This window comes from Hypanus sabinus, chromosome 5 (assembly GCF_030144855.1).
Source record: "Hypanus sabinus isolate sHypSab1 chromosome 5, sHypSab1.hap1, whole genome shotgun sequence".
Taxonomy (NCBI): domain Eukaryota; kingdom Metazoa; phylum Chordata; class Chondrichthyes; order Myliobatiformes; family Dasyatidae; genus Hypanus; species Hypanus sabinus.
The window spans coordinates 165,591,258-165,618,335 of record NC_082710.1 but is presented as its reverse complement, the minus strand read 5'-3'; the positions used below and the strand labels follow the sequence as shown (position 1 = coordinate 165,618,335).

Here is a 27,078-nt window from a genome sequence, read left to right as displayed (position 1 = left end):
TATTTTGGTGCAGGTTGGATGAAGAAGTGAAATGTCTGTCTAGTGTTTTCCTTGGCAGTTGATTGCAGTTAAAACAGAGCTGCACTTTACTGAAGCAAAAAGATCTAAGATTTTAATAGAAAACTGAGTGTATCACAGTCACTAGGAATAGAGTTACTGCAGATCAGGACACAAATATGGTTTCTTGGAACTTTAAAATGGAATTTTTGAAAAGAATGTTGTCTGAAAGAAAAAATAGATTAATGTTTTTGATAGATTATGGTATATGAACAGGTATGGTATATGTATTATATGACATATAATACAGATCAAGAGATGGGAGCGGTTGTCATGTTGTTTGGAGGTGCTCTTGACCAGTTTTAATGTGAACACGTTTCTCACGGTGAGGAAAACTACCCAGTCTCTCCTGCAATCTAGTACTTGCTGTTAATTCGTGTTTTGCCAACACACGGGCAGCTTGGCACATGTTGTGCTCAGGTTCCACATCAGTACGTGTACATTTAGACTCGTGCACGAAAAGCTGATGGGGGAGTGAATAATGATCAGTGCCCATAAACTGTGCCAAAGGGCATGCGCACTGCCAAATGACGTCCCACTTTGCTGCTTAGAAAGATTATGATGGTAACCACAGAATAAGTCCAGATGGTGTACTTGACAGACTGAAGTTTTTTTCAACACATTGAGTGTATTGTAGGTACTTTGGTTGTCTGTAGTATTGAGCGAAGTGTCTGATTTGGGCTTGGTCATGTGGTGAGTTCAGGTTGCCCAGTTTGTACCAGATAACAAATCAGTGTTACTTTATTGTGATGAAATACTAAATGATGCATTGGATATCCTGTCTGCAGATTCAGAGTGGGCTTTGATTTCACACTTCAGTGTCACATCACCAGAGTTAGTGCAGCTTTGAGTGTTGCATAGATGTATTGCCAGTACACCGGTGCAAAGGATTTGATGTGCACTAGCAGCAGGTAACATTAGCAATGATTTGCAGATGAGACCCTGCCTTGGATGTAATGTGACTTTGCTGGATAAATATGACCTTCAGCTTAGCTATATTTTCTGTTCTGTTTACTGTTTTGACAGATGTCCAATGTGGTCAAATAATAGTAAATAGAGGTGTTGTCTGCCATTGTTACCTTGTGACAATGTGCCCACCTTCCTCTGCCAAGTCTTATCAAAAAAAAAATTTTGTGCTCATCACCTTTCTGAATTATTTACTGAACCATTCTGTAGAGGGTCCAAACAGTCAGGCAGACTTGTTCTTAAAGTAAGCGTTCTTCCTTTTTCTGTCATGGGGAACGTAGTCACGGATTTTGAGCCGTGGATAACGGGTGTTCTGATTTTCCTTGGATATACCAGTTCCTGGTGTGTGCGTACTGCGGGATGAAGCCTAATGCTGGTCATCAGAATTTGTCGCGTCCCACAAGCAGTCGCCGCTTCGTTCTCACATGGTTCCGAATAGCTTTGTTGTCTGGCCTAGAGCAGGATCAAAGCTCTGTTCTCAGGTGCTGCGTGCTCAGTGGTATGCACCTACGTGATGGTGTGTTGAAACGCCTGTTTTTAACCAATCTGCACTGTCCCTTCTTTCGCAGGTTTGCTTTGCATCGTGACGAGAGCCGCGGGTCCCTTGGTACGTGCAGAAACTCGGGTCATATGTCTTGCTTGTTGAGTTTAGTGTGGAAAATGTTAGCGAGACATTAAATCTAAATATGGGTGTTAATTAGCTGCAAATTCAAATACTCATCAAATTGTGACCAAGTATTTTAAAATCTCTTTAGTTTAATTTTTCTTTTTGGGTTTCTTTTGTGTTCAGCAAAAATGGCTCGTGTAAATGTTCAACCATTTATATTTGGATATTTGGATTTCCTGTAAAACAATTTACAATAAACGATCAGTATTCAGCCTGAGCGTGTTGCGTCCAAGTGAATCTTTAAAACCGATCTGCAAAGGTATTCTGTGGAGTCTTTGTCAAGTTTCTTTACACACAGCTGCAATGGTATGTATGTTTGGACTTTGCCTTTGTAGAAGGCTTTAATGTCAATCTATAGTGCTGTGCTGTTCTATACTCAGTAATTTTGAGTCATAAGCCTTTGTTGAGTTACCTGATGGCATGAACATTGATTTCTCCAACTTCCAGCACTTTTTCCTTTCCCTCTTTACTCTGGCCTCTTGGCTCTTCTCACATGCCTCTCATATCCTCCTAAACCTGCCTCTTCACCTTCTTTTTCTCTCCTATCCTCTCCTATCAAATTCCTTCTTTTCCAGCCCTTCACCTTTTCCACCCATCACCACCCAGCTTATTAACTAATTCCCCTCCCCACCTACGTGGCTTCAACTTTCACCTTCTAACTTGTACTCCTTGCTCTCTCATCACCACCTTATTCTGGCATCTTCTCTCTTCCCCCAACCCCCTCCCTTTCTAGTCCTGATGTAGGGTCTCGGCCTGAAACATTGGCGACTTATTTGTTTCCATAGATGCCACCTGACCTGCTGAATTTCTCCAGTATCTGTATAATCTGTATATGTTGCTATGTTACAGTAACTCAATCACTTACTTTAATTGCAATACCTACTCCTTAACACTAGGGTGTAGCCTTTTCTTAAAAGTGTCTCTAGCAAGAGCCAGATCTACTTGAGCTGCAGCATCTGGTTTTGGCTTAGAGGAAGAATGATTACTCCGATTCATGAAATAAGCTCCTGGTGAGAAAAGAACTTGATAATCAGATGGTACAATTTAGTTACTGCATATTTTTAGCATAGTTACAAGCATGCAGGCAGAGGGCTTACTTCATTTCAGTTGTATAAATCTCCTTTTTCAACCTCCCCCCAGAGGTGAGTATTTTGGTCTTTCATGGTGACATAGGCATTCAGTGGCCACTTTATTTGGCACACCTTTACACCTCGTTAATGCTAATAACTAATCAGCTATTCAGGTAGCAACTCAATGCATAAACGCATGCAAATGTGGTCAATATTTTCGGTCGTTGTTCAGACCAGTGGTCCCCAACCACCGGGCTGCGGACAGTACCAGGCTGCAAAGCATGTGCTACTGGGCCGTGAGGAAACCACATAATTTGGCAATATGAAACGATACTAGTCAGGGGCACCTTTCCTCATTCCTTGTCACACCCACTGTTGAACGAACGCATGCGAGGTCATCAGTCATCTAAACACGGTGATACCCTAGCGCCAGGGATCAGTGGTTGGCCTCGGGTAACCGGCTGCCTCGTGTGACTGGTGAGCAGTGCCCTTGATACTGGCTTGGAGCGCAGACAGATGGGCGCCGCCTACCACACCAAATGTTCATGGGGAACCCGGTGCTAAAATATTCGCAGATGACCTAATTCGGGCTCAGGGTTTCGTAAGTAGCAGAGCAGCTACCTCACTGTGATCTTCTGAAAGTCATCCCTCAAACCAAACTTTTGTCGGCCGATAGGTCCTACTAACCTACAAGGTGGGGGGGGGGGGGGGTGCGGGCATGCGCCCTGTCACACTCCTTGCTTGGTCAGTTGCTCTCTCTGGACTGCGACCGCCGTGGCCCCAGCACGGGAATCTCTGGCCCTTACCTTGTCCTCTCACCCGACCCACAACCAGCTGCACCTGGCCAAGGTGTCTGGTGGCGGAGGGGTGGGAGGCTGGAATTTGGGTCTGGAGGCTGTCTAATGAGGCAATGAAGCCCTCAAAACTGCTTTGGCACCTTGAGTTCAAGCACCGTGCACTTAAAGACAAACCCATTGAGTTTTTTGAGCGAAACAAACGTGAGCAAGCGGGACAGAAGCAAGTGCTGAGAGCCACGAAACTTAAATTGCGGAATAGACTGGACATAAGGAACCCACTTCGAGTATCGCTGTCTCCCATCAGCAGGGAAACAAGGCCATGGCTCCCACTGATTCAGCGATATTGGTGTGTTGCAATTATTTTATATACTCATATGAGGAAAATATGCGCTATGTGTTTAATTTCCAAACGGTACTTAAAATGTTATGATGCTATTGACTTATTAGTGAGTTATAATTGACTTATCACTGTATTCATGAGAGGAAAATATGTGCTGTGTGTTTAATATTAAATTTGTTAGATAAACCCTTTTAGAAATGAAATTAAGTGTATTAGCTATAAGTGACTTATAGTTGACTTAATCACCTATGTTCTGGTCGTGATTAGCACCCCTCACTCACCCCCCCCCCCGCCCCCGGGTCGATCGGTCCACGGTGCAAAACAGTTGGTGACCCCTGGTTCAGACCAAACATCAGAATGAGAAAGAAATGTGATCTAAGCGACAGATCATGGATTGAATGTTGGTGCCAGGTGGGTGATTTGACTATTTCAGAAACTGCTGATAAGTTTATTTTTAAAAAGCAGTCTGCAGTGAAGTTAGTTTGATTCAAAGCAGGCTGAATCTTAAGCCTTAAACCTTCTAACACAGCCAGCCTTCTACATTTTACATACCATCATACTTCTGAGCCAGTGTAGGTTTGCTTCTGTATATTCTTCCAGTTGATTTAATAGATTGTCCACTGAATTTCATGAGAGTAGACAGCAGTTAGACTAAACCTTTTGGACTGTATCTGGTCACTAAAATAAATTGTTTCCTTTTTTCCTAAACAAAAGTTTAAGAAAAAACATTCGACCCATTGTGTCAGTTTAGCCATTCCATCAGGGCTGATTTGTTGTCCCTCTTGCCCATATTATCCTGCCTTCTCCCTGTGACCTCAGGCACCCTTACTCTAATCAGAAACTCTCAACATCTGCTTTAAATATACCTAATGAGTTGGCTTCCATAGCCATCTGTGGCAATGAATTCCACAGATTCACCACCCCCTGACTAAAGTTCTTTTGGAAAGGATGCTACATTTCTTCCATCACAACACATGATGTATGTTCTCATTGATAATGTTTAAAGCTCATTGAGTTAAAGGTTCATATTGCAGCACCTGGGTGATGAACGCTTACTTATCCCGGAATGGCACTTAAGAGAAAATGGAAAATGAATGATTAACCTGTTGCTATTATCTTAGCTGATACATTAACACATTAACAACTAATGAATAAAAGAACATTTAGAAGTAAACGGCCACTTTCATTCTTAATTGATGCATTTCCTTGTAGTGAGTTGAGGCCAAATTTTGTGATGCTGTTCTCTTTGAGTTGTTCATATATGAGTTTACAATGTGCTCTTGAGCCAAGTCTTTGTCACTCATTTTCATTAAATATATATGGCCGTGACGTTGAACTGAATTCCGTAAAATGGTGCATCATGGACTTGTAAGCAATATATATAGAAAACATTTTAGTTGGAAAAGTTTCTTTGAAATGAGATGTATGAATAGTTAATGTGTATATTGAAAGGCATGCATTATTGACTTCATGTTGCTTGAAAGGAGTTATGTTGAAAGCCTTTTCGTCCCTCAATCATCTACCAAATTTTAGTTGACTCCCATCAATTTAAGTAATTTTGACTGCTGCACATCAAGTACCTGTCCTTAGATGATTATTTTCACACTCCTCTTGAATGATCCACATACTGCTTTCAGCCTTGAACAACTTTAACTGACATTTGAATATCCCTTTTCCAGGCAACAGTGTCACTGTCAACCTGAAATTATTAACCTGCTCAGTTGAGGAAAAACACCAGAGACACGAAATTACCCCTGAAACGGTTTTTATTCAGAGAGGAGTTCGCAGCCCCACGCACTTCGGGCGTAAGGTAGCCAACTCCCAATTTGTCAGTTTACAAAGGTCATACTTATACCCAAAAGCAGGGTACTACATTCGCAAATATGGTTACCGATTCAAATTCATCAGTTGATTGGCTATTGCATAGCTAAGCATGCGAAATAATACAGACGCATTTCAAAACACTTGAAATAGGTATGACTCAGAATACTTTGCCAAACACATTGTCTTGTGGTCTCCACGTCTGGCCTGGCACTTTATTTTAGCTACCTCTCCCTACTTCCCCAATGACGTACCTCTCTCTTGTCCTGTCTACATATTTTGCTACACTTACCCCTCGCCCACCCCCTCTACACGTACCCCTTACCCTTTTCACATTCTCATTCCCTCCTGTGATCATGAAATGATCACTTGTCAATATCGTGAAAATCCTCTGGTGCAGGTTCGAGGAGTTCGGTGGCCTCAATGGTTGCCCGCACTACCATCAGTGGCTTAGCTGGCAGCAGGTTCCCTAACGAGGCCATCATGCGGTTCAGGACACATTTGACAATGGCAATACAGACAAAAATCCCTATAATAGCCATCAGCGCGTAAATAGCCCCATTGATCAACCAGTCCTTCCATGCACTTAGTCCCCAGTCCCCTCACTCTGTCCAACCTGTTCCTTCCTTGATGGATCCTAACTGTTCATCTATTTTGTTTATGTACTGTGTTATGTTGGCGGTAACATCATCTAGCCCCATTATGCATTTGTCCTTTACGATAGCACAAAGCCCTCCCTCCCTGGCTTAGGAGGTAATCAAGTGCATAGCGGTTTTGCATGGAGAAGAGCCGCTGTTGGTTAAGGCTGTCAGTTATGAGTCTTACTGCTCCCCTGGTGGCATTCCCAAGGCTCATGAGACCACAGGCCAGATAGTTCCGATTGTGGGCCGCCATAGCAGCTCCTGATGCCCCGAAAGAGAAAAAGCCAGCTGCCCCGTATCCGGCCACCTGATCTGTGGTTAAGGTGGTCAGGACTTAGTAATCTGTACAAAATTCCTGGGAGACCTCTCTCTTGTACCTCCCAGACGGGCAGGGTGAGGGACCCCAAGTTCCGGGGCAAGGGACCGCTGTAGGGAGGAGGGTGCCATAGGCCACCAAGGAAGGGTATGGGTACTCCAGGAAGTTGGTGGCAATGTTGTTGTAAAAGAAAAAAAAACCCTGGGAGGGTATACATGGTCTCAGTGCAACCCTCACCCTTTAGGTGTATGGTATTACTCCATTCTGCTATACCAGCAGAGGTGTACATTTGTTTGGCACCCCTGCAATATTTAGGTCGTAGGAATACCTGATCATTGACTCGGAGGTGGGTGCAGGGACTGGCACTTTGTCTCATGGCAAGAGCAAGAGATCCCTAAGGGGGTGGGGTGACACTCCCTTTTCCTACAGGGCTTGGAGAGGCAGGTGACGTCATTCGAGACATACACGTCCGAACATCCCCACCCTGTTCCTCAGAAGTAGTTCTCATATACTCGGACACCCTTCGGAGGCTTGGGATTCCCCTCCCACCAGAGATCTTTTCTCATCCGCCTGATGGACGGGGGAAATAGGCAGTCCGCGACCGGGGCCTTGGAAGAGTCATAGGTGAGTTCCACCCTCTTTCCCTCAGGCAATGTTTTGCTGGCGGGGGCACATTAGAAAGGCTGATCAACTCGATCCCAGTGCGGGAAAATGGTAAAGAGCGAGGAGACACTGGTGGGGTGGGGCTAGCAAACGATGGTTGTAGTACCCCTTGCCCACCCCCTCTACACATACCCCTTACCCTTTTCACATTCTCATCACAATTGGCACTTTATTTTGCTATACTTGTGTGCATCCCTTGTGAACTTTGTGTTTGGGTAACCCTTTCTTCCCAAGTATCAAAAGGTGAAACATAAATAGAAAATTGATAGTTAAGCACAGAAAACAGATAACGTTCCAGGTCAATAAACTTTATTTCAGCGATTAAAGCACAGTACAGTTATTTATTTTTCTCTGGAATACGGAGTGTGTATTGACAAAGGGTGTTCCATTTCGCCATAAGTTTTTCTTTTTATTAATATTACAGTCATGAGTTTCGTTGCAGTTTTCCAGTATGCCCTCTGAATTTGAATTTCTAATAAAATTCAGTCTCCAATAAATGATATCAGCTCTTAGAATTTGAAAACCTATAATTTTAAAACAAGCCATTAGTTTCCAAGGAGCTGGTGTGGGCCAGTGAATACAGTGCTGATAGATTAACTAGATGTTGGACAAGTTATAATACAGGCAGAGCAGTATTTAAAACTTTTTCATGCTCTGAACAGAATTAATCAGGTTTTGAGTAATAAAAGAATAAGTGATCAATTCAGCTGCAGATGACCAGAACCAGAGGTATGTTGTGGATGATGTTTGAGATTTAATGCTCAAAAATAAGAAAAAAATAATTGTTTTGTTTTCTTATACAATTTGATGAGTACCTTTAAATCTTTTTCAACGTGTGGGCAAAGCCACATATACCACCTGCCTAAATTCCCCTGGAAATGGAACAGGTGAAACACCTGTTGGAACTGCTACAATGGATGGGCGAAAGTGCTCTTGCAATGTTGTCGAGACTATTGTCGCTGAATACGGTGTTGCTTAGTGAAGCTGAACATTAATGTCCAATCCGAGACTCTCCGAGTAGGTTGCGGATCTTCTGTTTGATTTTTCGGGAAGCATTTAGAAGTCAACCACGTTGCGGCATTGGAGTCAATCTAGCCCAAGCTGGGTAAGGATGGTGCTTTTACTTATCTCAATGAAAAGCTACAATAGTGATAACACAATTTGCACCCAGGTTAGCTTTGATTGGGTAATTCTCTGTGTTAGTCAATCTAGTGACTGCACTGGTGCAACTAAGTGGGATTTAATTATTGCTGTCACTCACTGCAATTTTTTTTTGGGGAGATTACCTTTCTCTTATTAAAAAACAGTCATCTGTCAGCCTCTTCGCACTTTATGTTCTTGCTTTTTGAGTGAATTAAATGCTTGCTGTACAACAGGCTGCTTGCTGAGGACGGTTGTGTGCTCCACACTGCCTCTGACCCAATAACATTTCTTTCTGAAAATCTTGCCAATTTCTTCACACCTTGAATGACATTATTATTGACCACCAGATTCTTTTCTATTAATTAAACTCCAATAAATTACCATGGTGAAATTTGAACTTTCCTTTTTCCAACTATTAATCCAGTTATGCATTAATGCATTTCCACACATTTTGTCTAGAAGTGAGAAAGCAAATTGCAAAGTTGATCTATGTCAGAGTCGTACGTGACTTGGAGATGAACATGGATATGTTGGGTATTCTTCTAAACCAGATGGTGACCACCAAGGGTTGGGAGGTGTTTTGTGGATATATTTCTGCAGATTGCTGCAGTGCATCAGAAACACAGCTGATCAACGTGCTTGTGAGGTATGGGTGATTGGTTGAACTACTGGATGACTTGCAAGTCGGGCAAATGGTACTGACCTGTGATATTGCAAACCATGCATGTTCGCTCTGCAGCCATTAGACCTTAGGTGCAGAATTTGGCCATTTTGCTCATCAAGTCGGCTCTGCCATTCAATCATAGTTGATTTACTTTCCGCTCAGCCCTGTTCTCCTGCCTTGTCCCCATCACCTTTGCTGCCCTTGTAATCAAGAACCCATCAACCTCTGCTTTAAATATACCCAATGACTTGGTCTCCAAAGCCATCTGTGGCAATGAATCCCACAGATATGCTATCCTCTGGCTAAAGGGATTCTTCCTCTTTTCCGTTCTAATGGGATGTCTTTCTTTTTTGAGGTTGTCCTTTCTGGCTTTGGATTCTCCCACTATTTCAAATATCTCCACACATTTAAAGGTCAACTGTCAACCTTTAAACAAGTGGCAGTTATTCCATCACAAGCCTCGCTGCTAGTTTTTGTCATGGTAAACCATTTCAAAATAGTAAAACTCAAAGCTATAATATTTCTTGCAGATCGACGTATGTCTTCAGAAAGTAAACTGCAGTTGCACGTAACTTGAATGAAACCTGGCCGGGTAGGAAAATAATTATTTTCTCACCCCATTAAGTGCCATTTGAAGTCTAAACTTGGGATAGAGTAAAATCAAAAGATGTTTTCACATTAAATATGACAGTATAGATCCTTTACAAATTGCAGTGGTTTTTCAGGAAATCAGGCAAGCTGACTGAAATGCTGGAACAGTTAATGAAGCCTGGTAATCAGTATTAATCATTGCTAATTATGGATTATTATCTCTTTCAAGGTTGCTGTTCAAGTCCTTTATTGTTGGTCACAGCATACAGGTTTCTGCTGGCTTTTCATGGAAACTAAAGAATAAAGAATGCTTCTTTCTGGTAAGTAAAAAGTTTTGGGTGTTAAAGTGTGTTAAGGTCAAATCTGAATAAAACTCGGGGGACCAGCTTCTTATAGTTACAACAGTTTATTGCGCATCCTCCAGCAGGAGTTTGAGACCCAGTTGTCAAAGGGAAGGCACATCGGTACTGCCACCATCCGACAAGTGGGCCCACTTAGTCAGGTTACAGCTGTATATTTATACATAGTAAGCCCCATTCATTACTGTTGCAAGATGTTATTTGAACTACTATGCTCACCAAGTCTGTTGGTGCAAAACTTAATTACTTAGAGGATATAATGTATAATGTTATCAATTCTGTGTGTCTCTGTACACCAAGGAGAACTGGTAATGAGCTTGTTTTAGCTAACTGCTGAAGACAGAGTTTACTTCAGTTCAAAAATTCCTATTCAATCCCTATTTTTCTTTTAGCCAGAGGTTACATAGGTTCAAAATGATTTTTTTATATCCTCAATTCCTCACGTGGACAAGTATTTGTGGAAAAGGCAAAATGCTTGCAATCTGCTTAAGTTGTCTTTACCAGGGTGATGATTAACCCAACCATGATGCGTGTTTCTTTTTATGGTCCTATGAGCTATGAGCTTAATGCAGTTTTTACTTCCCTCACAGGATGTGGGTATCATTAGCAAAGCCAGGAATTGAAGTTCATCTCTAATTGTTCAAGCAGAAATGTCCTTGAATCGCTGCAGTCCTTGTGGTGAAAGTACTCCCATTGTGCTGTTAGGTAAGGAATTCCAGGAATTAGACAAGTGATAATGAAATAATGTCAATACATTTCCATTCCTGGGCAGGATATGACTATTAAAAGGCATTATTCTTTTGCTGTGCTTAGATGGTGTGTGATGTATAAAAGAACCTTCGGCATACACTTTGATGATGCACACTGTCTGCCACTTTTCCGCCATAATCAAGATGACGGACTTCAATAAACAAAACCAAATAGCATCTTCATTCACATCTGGGGCCAAATGACAACCTTACAATCTCTGAGTTATCATTATTAACCATATAATAATTACAGCACGGAAACAAGCCATCTCGGCCCTTCTAGTCTGTATTGAATGCTTACTCTCACCTAGTCCCACTGACCTGCACTCAGCCCATAACCCTCCATTCCTTTCCTGCCTATATACCTATCCAATTTTACTTTAAATGACAATACCGAACCTGCTTCTACCACTTCTACTGGAAGCTCGTTCCAAACAGCTGCCCCTCTCTGAGTAAAGAAATACCCCTTCGTGTTACCCTTAAACTTTTGCTCCCTGACTCTCAACTCTTGTCCTCTTGTTTGAATCTCCTGTACTCTCAATAGAAAAAGCCTATCCACATCAACTCTGTCTATCCCCCACATAATTTGAAATACCTCTATCAAATCTACCCTCAACTTTCTATGCTCCAAAGAATAAAGACTTGTCCAACCTTTCTCTGTAACTTAGGTGCTGAAAGAGAGGTAACATTCTCGTAAATCTTCTCTGTACTCTCTCTTATTTTGTTGACATCTTTCCTATAAATTGGTGACCAGAACTGTACACAATACTCCAAATTAGGCCTTACTAATGCCTTCTACAATTTTAACATTACATCCCAACTCTTATACTCAATGCTCTGATTTATAAAGGCCAGCATACCAAAAGCTTTCTTCACTACTCTATCCACATGAGATTCCACCTTCAGGGAATATGCACTATTATTCGTAGATCACTCTGTTCTACTGCATTCTTCAATGCCCTACCATTTACCATGTATGTCCTATTTTGATTATTCCAACCAAAATGTAGCACCTCACGCTCATCAGCATTAAACTCCATCTGCCATCATTCAACCCACTCTTCTAATTGGCCTAAATCTCTCTGCAAGCTTTGAAAACCTACTTCATTATCCACAGCACTACCTATCTTAGTATCATCTGCATACTTACTAATCCAATTTACCACCCCATCATCCAGATCATTAATGTATATGACAAACAACATTGGATCCTTGAGGCACACCACTAGTCACCGGCCTCCAACCTGACAGTTATCCACCACTACTCTCTGGTATCTCCCATTCAGCTACCGTTGAATCCATTTACTACTTCAATATTAATACTTCCTAACTAACCATCCGTGCGGAACCTTGTCAAAGTGAAGTCTATATAGACGACATCCATTACTTTACCCTGGTAAACTTTCGTCATAACCTCTTCAAAAAATTCATTAAGATTTGTCAAACATGACCTTCCACGCACAAATCCATGTTGACTGTTCCTAATCAGACCCTGTCTATCCAAATAATTATATATACCATCTTTAAGAATACTTTCCATTAATTTACCCACCACTGACGTCAAACTGACAGGCCTATAATTGTTAGGTTTACTCTTAGAACCCTTTTTAAACAATGGAACAACATGAGCAATATGCCAATCCTGCGGCACCATCCCTGTTTCTAATGACATTTGAAAAACTTTTGTTAGAGCCCCTGCTATTTCTACACTAACTTCCCTCAAGGTCCTAGGGAATATCCTGTCAGGATCCAGAGATTTATGCACCTCTATATTCCTTAAAAGTGCCAGTGCTTCCTCCTCTTTAATCATCATAGTTTCCATAACTTCTGTACTTGTTTCCCTTACCTTACACAATTTAATATCCTTCTTGGTGAATGCCGAAGAAAAGGAATTGTTTAAAATCTTCCCCATCTCTTTTGGCTCCACACATAGCTGTCCACTCTGATTATCTAAGGGACCAATTTTAAACCTTCACTATCCTTTTGCTATTAATATAACTGTAGAAACTCTTTGGACTTATTTTCTCCTTTCTTGCCAAAGCAACCTCGTATCTTCTTTTGGCTTTTCTAATTTCTTTCTTAAGATTCTGTTTACATTCTTTTTATTCCTCGAGCACCTCATTTACTCCATGCTGCCTATATTTATTGTAGATATCTCTCTTTTTCCGAACCAAGTTTCCAATATCCCTTGAAAACCATGGCTCTCTCAAACTTTTAACCTTTCCTTTCAACCTCACAGGAACATAAAGATTCTGTACTCTCAAATTTTCATCTTTAAATGACCTCCATTTCTCTATTACATCCTCCCCATAAAACAAATTGTCCCAATCCACTCCTTCTAAATCCTTTCGCATCTCCTCAAGGTTAGCCTTTCTCCAATCAAAAATCTCAACCCTGGGTCTAGTCCTATCCTTCTCCATAATTATATTGAAACTAATGGCACTGTGATCACTGGACCAGGTGCTCCCCAACATATACCTCAGTCACCTGACCTATCTCATTCCCTAACACAAGATCCAACACTGCCCCTTCTTGAGTCGGTACCTCTATGTATTGCTGCAAAAAGCTATCCTGCACACATTTTACAAACTCCAAACATTCATCCCTTTTACAGTATGGGCTTCCCAGTCTCTGTGTGGAAAATTAAAATCTCCCACAATCACAACCCTGTGCTTACTACAAATATTTGCTATCGCCTTGCAAATTTGCTCCTCCAATTCTTGCTCCGGATTAGGTGGTCTATAATTCACCCCTGTAAGTGTTACTACACCTTTCCCATTCCTCAGTTCCACCCAAATAGTCTCCCTAAACGAGCCCTCTAATCTATCCTGCTTAGAGCACTGCTGTAATATTTTCTCTGACAACCAACGTAATACCACCCCCTCTTGTCCCTTCAATTCTATCACACCTGAAGTAACGAAATCCAGGAATATTTAGTTGCTTAGTTGCCAATCACACCCCTCCTGCAACCAAAGCTACAACATCATATTTCCACGTATCAATCCATGCTTTAAGCTCATCCATCTTTCTTACAATGCTCCTAGCATTAAAATAAATGCATTTAAGAAATTCTCCACCTCTTCCTCTCTGTTTATCTCTAACGGTGCAAACAACTTTAGTATCATCTTTTTCTTCCTTCTCCCATACATCTGTTCCTACACTCTGGATCCCCTCCCCCCTCGTATCTAGTTTAAATCCACTGGAGCCTCTTTAGCAAGCCTACCTGCAAAGAATATTTGTCCCCCTCCAGTTCAAATGTAAACCGTCCCACCGGAACAGGTCCCACCTTCCCTGGAAAACTGCCCAATTATCTATAAATCTGAAGCCCTCCCTCCTGCACCATGTCTTCAGCCATGTGTTGATCTGCACTATCTTACTATTTCTAAACCCACCTGCACGTGGCACTGGTAGCAATCCTGAGGTTACTATCCTGGAGGTCCTGTCCTTTAACTTGGCGCCTAGCTCCCTAAACTCATCTTTCCAGATCTCTTCACTCTTCCTACCCACGTCATTGGTCCCTAAATGGACCACGACATCTGGCTGCTCACCCTCCCTCTTGAGAATACTGAGAACTCAATCCGAGATATCACAGACCCTGGCACCAGGGAGGCAACAGACCATCTGGGACTCTAGATCTCTCCCACAGAACCTCCTATCTGCCCCCCCCCCCAACTATTGAATCCCCTATCACTACTCCTTCCCTTCTGAGCTGAGGGTCCAGTCTCAGTGCCAGAGACACAACCACTGCAACTTGTCCCTGGTAGGTCGTCCCTACCAACAGTATCCAAAACGGTATACTTATTGTTGATGGGAATGGCCACAGGGGTGCTCTGCTCAGTCTGTCTATTCCCTTTCCCTCTCCTGACAGTCACCCAGCTACCTGTCTCCTGACTCTTAGGGGTGACCATCTGACTGTCTACCTGTAACTCCTGTTTATTTTTGCCTCTGCCTCCCGAATGATCCGAAATTCATCCAGCTGCAGCTCCAGTTCCCTAACTCGGTTTATCAGGAGCTGCAGCTGGATGCACCTTTTGCAGGTTTAGTCATCAGGGACAATTGTGCTCGCCCTGACTTCCCACATACTGCAAACGGAGCACTCGACTGCCCTAACTGCTGCCTCCATTGCCTACTCTTAAGCTAATTAGCTTAATTAAAGGAGCTTACCTGGACTTGCCTCACCTGGAGTGAAGCTCGTCCTCAGCTTCTGCTCGCTTTTTAAATTCTCCCCCTGATCTCAGAGGCCGACTTCCATGCACTTGCGCAGTTGTGCCCCGTTCAGACCTCGCCTCTGCCTGTTCTAGCCAAAGCCATCCCACTCTGCCTCAGTCCACTCCGACGATGGCCTGTGTATATGGCGGTCTTTCTTTTAAACTTTTGGCGCGCTACGTCATGCGCCCGCGCAGTCTCGCCTGTGCCCCAATCACTTTAAAAAAAGACGGCTTCTCTCCGAGCTGCCTTTACTTCTTCCCTCCACCTCTTGCTTCGATTTAAAAGACAGTTGAAAATTTCCACTCCTTTTTAAACCTTTGCCGCACTACGTCACACACCTGTGCAGTCTAGCCTCTGCCCCAATCATTAAAAAAAAGACCGGCTTAGATGTTAGATAACATTAGATGTTGTTTTCTATGGGCAAGCCAGTTCTGGGCCAATTCACCACGGATTCCATACATCTTAATCTTCTGGATGAGCCTCCCATGAGGGACCTTGTTAGACACCCTACTAAAACTCATGTAAACAACATCCACAGCTCTACCTTCATCAGTCACCTTGTCAGCTCATCAAAGAGCTCAGTCAAGTTATTAAGACATAAATTTCCCCGCCCAGAGCCATGCTGGCTCTCCCTAATTAGGCCATGATTTTTCAAATGCTCATGAATCCTGTCGTTAAGAATTCTATCCAGTAACTTTCCTACTTCTGACGTGAGACTCACAGGTCTATAGTTTCCGGAATTATCCCTGGTTCCCTTTTTGAATAATGGAACATTAGCAACTGGCCAGTCCTCCAAGACCCCAGCAATATCTTCACTTGCCTCTCATAATAACCTAGGTCAAATGCCATCAGGCCCTGGAGACCTGTCCATGTTAATGCTCTGTAAGAGACCTAACCCTACCTCTTCCTTTACTCAAAATGCCCTAGCCTATCAATATGCTCAGCAATGATCTCTCTATCTTCCACATCCTTCTTGATAAATAGTGATGTGAAGTCTTCATTAAGGACCTTGCCAGCAACCTCAGCATCCATGGAAATGCTTTTTCCTCCTACCTCGTCCCCATCCTTGAATTGTCCTACTTTTTTCTTATCCTTTTTCCCTTACTTTGCCATTTCTGCCCTTCCTTCCAATTGGTGCATACTCTGTTCAGTTGGTCTTTAAAGACCCTCCACATGTCAGATGTGGACTTACCCAAAAACACTGTTCCTAATTAACTTTCCTTAGTTGCTATCTAATGCTGTTATAATTTGCCCCGTTGCAACTTAATATTCTCCTGCAAGCTCTGTACTTAAACTTATTTGTAGCTATTGTAAAGCTCCGATTTGTGGTCACTGTTCCCTAATTGTTCACTCACTGAAAGGTTGGTCACCTGGCCAGGCTCAGTACGCAATACTAAGTCCAGTTTAGCCCCTTCTCTTGGGCTATCTACATATTAATTTATGAAGCCTTCTTGGATTACCTAACAAATTCTGCCCCATCTGAACCTCGTACTCAGAATATCCCAGTTTATATTAGGAAAGTTGAAGTCCCCCATGACAACACATCTATTGTCTTTACACTTCACATATCTGTTCCTCAATGTGTTGGTGGTGTTTGTGGGCCCTGTATTACAGTCCCGTCGGAGTGATTGTACCCTTCCTATTTCTGAGTTGTACCCATACAGACTCAGTGGACGAGCTCTCCATTATGTCCCCTCTGAGTGCAGCTGTGATGTTGTCCCTGATTAGTAAAGCAACAGCCCCACCTCTTTTACATCTCTGTCTTTTCTAAAACATCGTAACCCTGGGACATTAAGCTTCCGTTCCTTTCCCTCTCATAACCAAATCTCTGATGGCCACAACATAATAGAGAATGGATTGGTATATGGAACTAAGTTCATCACCTTTACCCATAATAGTTGTAGCATTAAAATACCCATGCTTTAGTCCCTCTCTGTCCTATTGTATCCATTACTTAGCGCCAGTAAAAACAGGCTGGACCACGCATCTACCTTCCTGGCTATCTCTCAATTTTCTGACTTGGTGTTCTGGTTCCCACCTCCCTCTGTCAAATTAGTTTAAACCATCCCGAGTAGCACTAGCAGACCTCCCAGCCAGATTATTGGCTCCCCTCTAATTTAGGTGCAACCCGTCCCTCTGTTACAAGTCACCCCTGTCCCAGAGAAGGTTCCAATTATCCTAGAACCTGAAACTCTGCTCCCTGGATCAGTTCCTACACTGACTAGCACAAGGCACTAGGAGTAATCCATGGGTTACTACGTTATGTCCTACTCGTTAGCCTTTTTACTAGCTCCCTATATTCACTTCCTAACACCACCTCCTGTTCTACCTATGTCATTGGTACCAATGTGTACCACAACCTCTGGCTGCTCATCCTCCCTGAGGATCATTGCAGGCACTCTTGAGACATCCTGGACCTGAGCACCAGGGAGCAACATACAATCCTGCCGTCTCTTTGCGGCCACAGAATATTCTGTCCATCCCCCTATTGAGTTTCCTGTCACTATTGCTCTACCTGACTTTGCCCTTCCCTGCTGAGCTTTAGAACCAGCCACAGTGCCACTGGCCTTGCTGCTGCTGTGCCCTAGTAGGTCATTATCCGCACCCTCACCAGTATCCAAAGAGGCATATTTGTTGCCGAGGTGAATGGCCACAGTAGAATTGTACCGACTGCTTACTCGCCTGACTTGGTGGTCACGTATTTACTATCTGAAGCTTGCACTCTGGATGATCCTGAATACATCCAGCTCCGGTTCCTTGAATTTGGCAGGAGCTGAAGTTAAGTGCAATTCCTTTAGATGTTGTCATCAGCGAGACTGTTGGGGACCCTGCAATCCCATGAGGAGTATTCTATTGCCTAATTACCATCTTGCCTGCACTTGTTATATCTTAATTGCTAGCCTGTGCCTGTTGAGCCAAGGCCTGACCATTCTAATAATGGTCCATTCCGACAATAGCTACTCTGCTTACACCCTTTTTTTACTGGCTCAAATAAAACTCACTCTCGATGAGACTTGTCATCTCTCACTCACTGATTTAAAGAATGACTGACTTCAACAAAAATAATCACTTCTGATTCTTTCTAGTATCTCTCAAGTTGGATGACGTTTGTTGTTTTGCGGCCACAGTAGAATGCAAAGACATTAAAATTTTCCATGCATTACAAAATAAATAGTGCAAAAAGTAAATAACCAGTGTTTGTGGACTGTTCAGGATGATGGCAGAGGGGAAGAAGCTATTTCGGACTCATTGATTGTGGGTCTTCAAGCTCCCTTATTTCCTTCCCAATGATAGTAATGAGAAGAGGGTATGTCCTGGATTTTTAGGCAAATGGACATTACCAGTAAGACCAGTATATATAGTCTAACCTTAATTGTTCATGAATTGACTTTATTTCATAACAGTTAATGTAACAGAAATACTTTCAAATTATATGGTTATAGATCAGTGTGAGTTAATCAGTCTGATGGCCCGGTGGAAGATGCTGTCATGGAGCCTGTTTGGTCCTGGCTCTTATGCTGTGGTACTGTCTCCCTGATGATAGCAGCTGGAATAGATTGCGGTTGGGGTGTCTCAGGTCCCCAATGACCTGTTGGGGAAGATGTGTGAATGACCTTCACACCTGTCCTTGTAAGTGTCCTGAATCATGGGAAGTTCACAACTACAGATGCGCTGGGCTGTCCACACCACTCTCTGCAGAATCTGCAGTTGAGGGAGGTACAGTTCTTGGGATTTGGGAGCCCATACCAAACTTACTCAACTGTCTGATGTGAAAGAGGCATTGCTATGCCTTTTTCACCAGACAACTGGTATGTACAGACCATGTGAGGTCCTCAGTGATGGGAATGCTGAGGAATTTAAAGCTGTTTACCCTCTCAACCCCAGATCCATTGATGTCAATAGGCGTTAGCTCATCTCCATTCTTCCTGTAATCCACAACCAACTCCTTTGTTTTTGTTATTTTGAGGGAGAGGTTGTTTACTTGACACCACTGTGTCAGAGAAGTGACTTCTTCCCCATAGACCACCTTGTTATTGTTTGAGATTGGGCCAATCAATGTAGTGTCGTCAGCAAATTTAATTAGCAGATTAGAGCTGTGGGTAGTGATACAGTCATGGGTGTATAGGGAGTAAAGGAGGGGACTTAGTGCAGCCCTGAGGGGCTCCTGTGTTAAGTCAGAGAGTTGATGGTAGTACATTGGCCTTTTGAACCACTGTAATCCTTTTGTTAAAGGTATTTCTTCTTCATGCTTGAAGATTTTGCTTTAATTGTAATGAATGTTTAGTGATGTGAATCTAGGTCAAGTTTGGTATAGACAAGTCTGAAAACAGTTGGTATTTTCATGTACCTGCTGCTTTGTCATTGGGGTGGAATTTTCAAGTTTGGAAGGTGTTGCATGTGGCACATGGGCCATAATGCATGAAGAGAGGGGATGTGCTGCCAGACATGCAAACAATTTTGATTTCTCTCGGGTTTGTAGGTATTCATGGAAATACATAAAGCCCATCCCGATGGAAAGCTCCACCATGCTGCTGATTGGTGTTTTATGGATGGTGGAAAGATTTTAGAACATCTAGAGGAGAGTAATTCACTGCAAGATACTGAATGAAAGGCCTAAACCTAGGCAGAAGTTGAACTTTACAGACAATGATATGGACTTTGCATCTGATTGCTGTTTCAAACTATATCAGACATTGTGTGAAACTTCTGTTTTATTTCATATTGTATGTTAACCCCCACACCACCCATCTGTGTTTTCCAGTTAATGTCACATTCAGTAAAATCTCAAAAATAAATAAGGTATTCTTATACTGCATCTCCCTGCCTTTCATTGTGTGCAAATACTCTTTGAAGTAAGTGATACCATGAACAAACAAGGGAAAATCTGCAGATGCTTGAAATCCGAGCAACACACACAAAATACTGAAACTCAGTAAAAAAAACACTCAGTAGGCCAGGTAGCATCTATGGAAAAAAAAGTGCAGCTGAGGTTTCCGGCTGAAACCCTTCCGTGGAACTGGAGGGAAAATAGGTTGAATAGATTTAAAAGGTGGTGGGAGAGAAGGGAAAAACACCAGGTGATAAGTGAAGCAACACGCACAAAATGCTGGTGGAATGCAGCAGGCCAGGCAGCATCTAGGGAGAAGCACTGTTGACGTTTCGGGCCGAGACCCTTCATCAGGTGATAAGTGAAACTGGAGGGAGAGGGATGAAGTAAAGAGCTGGAAGATGATTGGTGAAAGAGACAGAAGGCCATGGAAGATAGAGTAAGGGCAGGTGATGAGTGGGTGAAGATGAAGTGAGAGAGAAAAGGGGACTGGAAATGGTGAAGCAGGGGGTTGGGGCATTACTGGAAGTTTGAGAAATCTATGTTCATGTCATCAGCTTGGAGGCTACCCAAGTGGAATATAAGGTGTTGTTCCTCCAACCTCAGTGGAGGAGGCAATAGATGGACATATCAGAAGGAGTGGGAAGTAAAATTAGAATGGGTGGCCATTGGGAGATCCTGCTTGTTCTGGCGGACGGAGAGTAGGTGCTTGGCAAAGCTCTGTCGGGTCTCACTCGTACAGGAGGCCACACTGGGAGCACTGAACACAATAGATGACCCCCAGTAGAGTCACAGTTGAAGTGTCACTATTTAGCACCCTGGATGGCAGTGAGGGAGGTGTAGGGACAGGTGTAGCACTTGTTCCACTTGCAAGGTGCAAGATCCCACCACCAAGCACATCTTTCCCTCATCCCCTGCCCCCCACACACTTTCTGCTTTCCAGAGAGATTGCTCCTTAAGTGATTTCCTTGTCTATTTGCCCCTCACCACTAATCTCCCTCCTGGCACTTATCCTTTTCAGGGAAATATCCAATCCCCTTGTCACTTTTAAATCTGCAAAAAGAATCTATGCAGACAGATCAAAGCTATTCAAAACAGATACCTTTCAAATATCATTTCCTTCCATCCATTTTTAATTAGTCCCTTTTGGCTATGTGGTACATAATTCCCCTTTCATTGTTACCTAATTTGAAGCTCCGTTAAAACAGAAATTTTCCACCGTATATCAACCCACTTCTATTTCCCTTTAAGCTTTTGATTTTTTCCCCCATTTATGTCCTAATGGCAGAGACATATTTTGTTAATAAGTGGTTCCTTGATGTCTTACTGTATTAATTTCCATCAGTTTCCTTTGCATCTTGTGTGTGTTGGTGGATCCATTGCTGGTTCATTTATTTTGCTATCTCATTTGCAGACTAAGAAGGACTCAGAAATGAAGAGGTTTAAAAATGCATGATGTATGGTGAATGGATGTTGAGCAGCAAGTAAAACATTCCAGTGGTCTTTAAGAGTTTGCAGTTTGAGTTTATTGTCATTCATCCTTACACATGTATACAGCTAAATGAAACACAGTTCCTCAGAAACTGAGGTGCAAAACACTGAATATATCACATACAGTACATAAAATGTTAACATAATATTAACAAATAAACTAGATGGAATGAGCGATTTTAGTTGTATGGTTAGATTGGACCAAAAGAGCTTATTTCGAGATGCAGCGCAGAACAGACATTTCCCGTCCAATGAGCCACACCACACAGCAACCCACCTTTTGAACCCTGTCACAGGACAACTTACAGTGTCTTTGGACTATAGGAGGAAACCCAAGAGCCCAGAGCAAACCTTTGCACTCAAAGGATCTTAAGAAGGAAATTAGGAGAGCCAGAAGGGGGCCATGAGAAGGCCTTGGCAGGCAGGATTAAGGAACACCCCCACAGCATTCTACAAGTATGTGAAGAGCAGGAGGATAAGACGTGAAAGAATAGGACCTATCAAATGTGACAGTGGGAAAGTGTGTATGGAACCAGAGGAAATAGAGATACTTAATAAATACTTCAGTATTCATTATAGAAAACGATCTTGGTGATTGCAGTGATGATTTGCAGCGGACCGAAAAGCTTGAGCATGTAGATATTAAAAAAGAGGATGTGCTGGAGCTTTTGGAAAGCTTCAAGTTGGATAAGTCACCAGGACTGGATGAGATGTACCCCAGGCTATTGTGGGAAGCGAGAGAGGAGATTGCTGAGCCTCTGGCAATGATCTTTGCATCATCAGTGGGGACAGGAGAGGTTCCGGAGGATTGGAGGGTTGCAGATGTTGCTCCATTATTCAAGAAAGGGAATAGAGATAGCCCAGAAAATTATAGACCAGTTTAGTCTTACTTCAGTGGTTGGTAAGTTGATGGAGAAGATCCTGAGAGGTAGGATTTATGAACATTTGGAGAGATATAATATGATTAGGAATAGTCAGCATGGCTTTGTCAGAGGCATGTGGTGCCTTACACGCCTGATTGAATTTTTTGAGGATGTGACTAAACACATTGATGAGGGAAAAGCTGTAGATGTAGTGTATATGGATTTCAGCAAGGCATTTGATAAGGTAACCTTTGCAAGGTTTACTGAGAAAATAAGGAGGCATGGGATCCAAGGGGACATTGTTTTGTGGATCCAGAACAGGCTTGCCAACAGAAGGCAAAGAGTGGTTGTAGATGGGTCATACTCTGCATGGAGGTCGGTGAACAGTGGTGTGCCTCAGGGATTTTTTCTGGGATCCTTACTCCTTGTGATTTTTATAAATGACCTGGATGAGGAAGCAGAGAGATGGGTTAGTAAGTTTGCTGATGACACAAAGGTTGTGGGTGTTGTGGAAAGTGTGGAGGGCTGTCAGAGGTTACAACGGGACATTGATAGGATGCAAAACTGGGTTGAGAAGTGGCAGATGGAGTTCATCCCAGATAAGTGTGAAAGTGGTTCATTTTGGTAGGTCGAATATGATGGCAGAATGGTGAGTGTGTGGAATGAATGGGCTGCCAGCAAAGGTGGAGGAGGCTGATACGATAGGGTCTTTTAAGAGACTCCGGGATAGGTACATGGAGCTTAGAAAAAAAGAGGGATATGGGTAAACCTAGGTAGGGACATGTTTGGCACAACTTTGTGGGCCAAAGGGCCTGTATTGTGCTGTAGGTTTTCTGTGTTTCGAAAAGAAGAACACACAAACTTCAAGAGGCTGCTGGAATGGAACTCCAACATGCTGAGTTGCAGGACAAGGAACAGACAAGAACAGGTTTTTGTAACAATAGACAAGAAGGTGGTCAAATAACTAGGCAACCTAACTCTCAACAGAAAAATGTAAAATGGGAATTAAGGCCCCTTAAACTTATACTAATTATAGGGGATGTTAATATTTTCAGGATTACAAGATACCCTAATCATCTTCAATTGGACAGCTACCCTGGAGCCAAATTCATTCAAGCCCCTACTATCCTGGAAAAGCTAGAGCCAAAACCAGAAACTAAAAATGGTATCCTCTCCTTACTGGATGCAGTATTTAAACTACAGCAGAGACAAAGCTGATAGAGGCAGGGTCTGCTACTGGGAGAAACCCTCGTAAACCCCCCTTGCATTTATTCCCACAGAAACCCAAGAAAATAATTTGAAGAGGGGCCTCAGTATTGTACTGACTTTAAAACTCCATAAGGAACAGATTGCGAGGAACACGGCAAAATTCTGTAGGAAAATGGGACTCATAATTATTTTTTACCACATGTAGCTGTGGCAGCTAGGTTGATAGGTTCTTGATTGGACATAGCATCAAAGGTTACAGGGAGAAGGCTGGAGGATTAAAAAAAGGATCAGCATTATTAAATAACACACACAAAATGCTGGTGGAACACAGCAGGCCAAGCAGCATCTATAAGGAGAAGCACTGTCGACGTCAGGTCCTGACGAAGGGTCTTGGCCCGAAACCCAGACAAATTTATCTCTGACATCCTGCAAGAGATCCCTAAACATTGACCACATGTGCATAGTACATTTCCCTGCAAAAACATCATCCCAATTCAAGCCCGCAAGTTCTAGCCTTATAGCCTCATAATTTGCCCTTCCCTAATTAAAAATTTTCCTGTCCTCTCTGATTCTACCCTTTTCCATGATAATGTTGAAGGCCAGGGAGCGGTGATCGCTGTCCGCCTGATGCTACCCACTGTAACCTGACCCGGTTCATTACCTAATACTAGATCTGGTATGGCATTCCCCCTATAGGGTCAGCCTGTCAACATACTGTGACAGGAAACTCTCCTGGACGCACTTAACAAACTCTGCCCCATCTAAACCATTGGAACTAATCAGGTGCCAATCAATATTAGGGAAGTTAAAGTCACTCATGATAACAACCCTTTGTATCTTTCCAAAATCTGCCTCCCAATCTGCTCCTTGGTATCTCTGCTGCTAACCCCTCCCCCCCCTCCCCATCACTTTTAAAGCACTGAAATCCAGGAATATTGAGAATCCATTCCTACCCTGGTGTCAGCCAAGTCTCTGTAATGGCCATTACATCATAATTCCATGTATGTATCCAAGCTCTCAGTTCATCACCTTTGTTCCTGATGCTTCTTGCATTGAAGTGCACACACTTTAGCCCTTCTGCCTTACTATCCTTACACCCTTTATTCTATTTCTTTCCTCAAAGCTTCCTTATATGTTAGATCTGGCTTTACTCCATGCAATAATCTTGCAGCTCTTGCATGACCTTTATCCTCTTCCACCTCACCATCTGCTCTAACACTGGTTCCCCTACCCCTGCAAATCTAGTTTAAACCCCCCTGGAGCAGCACCAGCAAACCTTCCCACAAGGATGATAGTTCCCCTTCCAGTTCAGGTGCAATGAACTGGAGGCGATTAGGGAGCTTAGGGCAAACGAACTCTTAGGAACCAGTGATCACAATATGATTAAGTTCAACCTGAAATTTCATAGGGAGAAAGTAAAGGCTGGAGTAGCAGTATTTCAGTGGAGTAAGGGAAATTACAGTGGTATGAGGAGTGGCAGCGATGACAGCAAAGCAACAATGGTTTGCATTTCTGGGAAAAATGAGGAAGGTGCAGGGCATGTATTCCACGAGTACTCAAATGGTTAAATAGTACAACCATGGCTGACAGGGAAGTTGTGTAAAAACACAAGAACGGGCACACAACAAAGCAAAAATTTGTGGGAAGATAGAGGATTGGGGACGTTTTTAAAAACGTTCAGAGAGCAACTAAAAAAATCATAGAAAGGGAAAAGATGAAATATGAAAGCAAGCTAGCAAATAATATCAAAGTGGATAGTAAAAGCTTTTTCAAATATGTTAAAAATAAAAGAGAAATGAGAGTGGATATAGGACCACCAGAAAATGAGGCAGGAGAAATAATAACGGACAAGGAGATGGCTGATGAACTAAAAGAGTATTTTTCTAAAGTCTTCACTGTGGAAGACACTAGCAGTATGCTTGATGTTGTAGTGTGTGAAGGAAGAGAAGTGGGTGCAGTTACTATTTCAAGAGAGAAGGTGCTCAAAAAGTTGAAAGATCTAAAGGTACATAAGAAACCTGGACCAGAGGAACTGCACCCTAGCGTTCTGAAAGAAGTAGCATTAGAGATTGTGGCAGCGTTAGAAATGATCTTTCAAAAATCATTGGACTCTGCCATGGTGCCAGAGGATTGGAAAACTGCAAGTATCACTCTACTCTTTGAGAAAGGAGGAAGGCAGCAGAAAGGAAGTTGGAGCCTGACCTCAGTGGTTGAGAACATGTTAGTTGTTAAGTGTTACGAACCCCGTAACTGGGTCACTTACCAGCAAAGATAGAGATGTCTGTTGAAGTCTGATGATACTATTTTTAACAGTATTTATTAGTAAAAATACACAAAAATAATATCAATGCAAATATACAGATAATATACATCGTCAATACTAAATCTAAAAGTGCAGGTATAATAATAATCAATAAGAAACAAGCTCTATTGTTGTCTAGGGGATAATGTATTGTCCGATGGAAATATAAAGTTCACTCAGTTCATGCAGGCTGCAGCCATTGGGGACCACTGGGTTGCAATGGTTGGGGGGAGAGAGAGATTTGGGAGAAAAACTTGCCGGCTTTTCTATTTATGATTTCGATCCGTCAGGAGTCTCGTTGTCATGGCTGTTCAATTGTGACCTCTCCTTTAGCTAAACCGTTCTTCCGTGGTGAGCCTGCCACCCCAGGCAAGGGAGGACGCACACAAGCCCCCACCGGCTTTCGCTATAAAACGCTGTCACGGGATTTCTAGCGTTTCTCCTGGTGCGTCTGAAGGGGTTGTTCCCCAGACCCCTCTTTTATCCTCACTCACGGGGTGTCAGATGTCAATTAGGTTGGGTTGATGCAATCCCTCAACCAGACCACTCTGGTTGTCCCCTGAGAGGTTTCAATGAATAGTACGGTACTCAATACACAATTCCTTCTCCAAGAGACAATGGCCATTATCAGTGGTTCCGTTCCGCTGAGGTCAGGACACATTCCAAACCTTGTGTATTCTGGATGTCTCTCTCTCATTTCCTGGGTCTCAGATCCGAAATAATAGCGATCTTGCGATTCTCAAAAAGGAGGGAGCGACTTTGTACCCTTCGGCCCCTCAGAGTTGTTTCACATTCGTAATATAAGGATGAGGTGACACAGGACAAGGTAGTACAAAGTCAGCATGATTTTCTTCAGGGAACATCCTGCCTGACTAACCTGTTGGAATTCTTTGAGGAGTAGGATAGATAAACGGATTGCAGTGGATGTTGGATCTCAGATGGGGAATCTTTTGAATGTTGAAAGGCCTAGACAGAATAGATGTGGAAAGGATGGTGAGAGAGTCTAGGACAAGAGGGCTCTGTCTCAGGATAGGGGGTGCCCTTTCAAAACAGTGATGTGGATAAATATCTTTAGCCAGAGGGTGGTGAATTTGTAGCCACGTACATGTATGGGGTTGAGGAGAAGGAGAAAGGATCAGCCCTGATTGAATGGCAGAGTAGACTCGATGGGCCAGATGGCCCAATTCTGGCCCTGTGTCTTATGAACTGCCTTGGTGCTGCTTCCTGCACCCAAGCTGAGCTCAACAATTTCACCAACTTACACCCTGTTCTCAAATTTAGGGACATTCAAACTTTTATGTTTGTGCTTACCCAAATCATATTTATGCTAGA

The 27,078-nt window shown here is 42.8% G+C and overlaps 2 protein-coding genes across 6 annotated transcripts in view; one reads left to right on the top strand and one right to left on the bottom strand.

The window, feature by feature from the left end:
• Positions 1-19,869, top strand: part of LOC132394543 (RNA-binding protein 4B-like) — a 56,078-nt gene extending 36,209 nt beyond the window's left edge. For 2 of the 4 annotated variants that reach the window (XM_059970831.1, XM_059970832.1), the window contains one exon: positions 1,593-1,907. Coding sequence is in view for 1 of the 4 variants with exons in the window: in XM_059970832.1 (XP_059826815.1) it covers positions 1,593-1,669 (77 nt within the window). In the remaining 3 variants the exon portion in view is untranslated. Of the gene's footprint in view, positions 1-1,592; positions 1,908-9,675; positions 9,738-9,965; positions 10,057-10,685; positions 10,801-19,533 lie in introns of those variants that run through there. The other 2 variants (XR_009512360.1, XR_009512359.1) reach the window with 2 other exon arrangements.
• Positions 19,870-21,390: 1,521 nt separating this feature from the next.
• Positions 21,391-27,078, bottom strand: part of LOC132394544 (SLAM family member 9-like) — a 100,177-nt gene continuing 94,489 nt past the window's right edge. For both annotated transcript variants that reach the window (XR_009512362.1, XR_009512361.1), the window contains one exon: positions 21,391-26,712. The gene's annotated coding sequence lies outside the window, so the exon portion shown is untranslated. The remainder of the gene's footprint in view (positions 26,713-27,078) is intronic.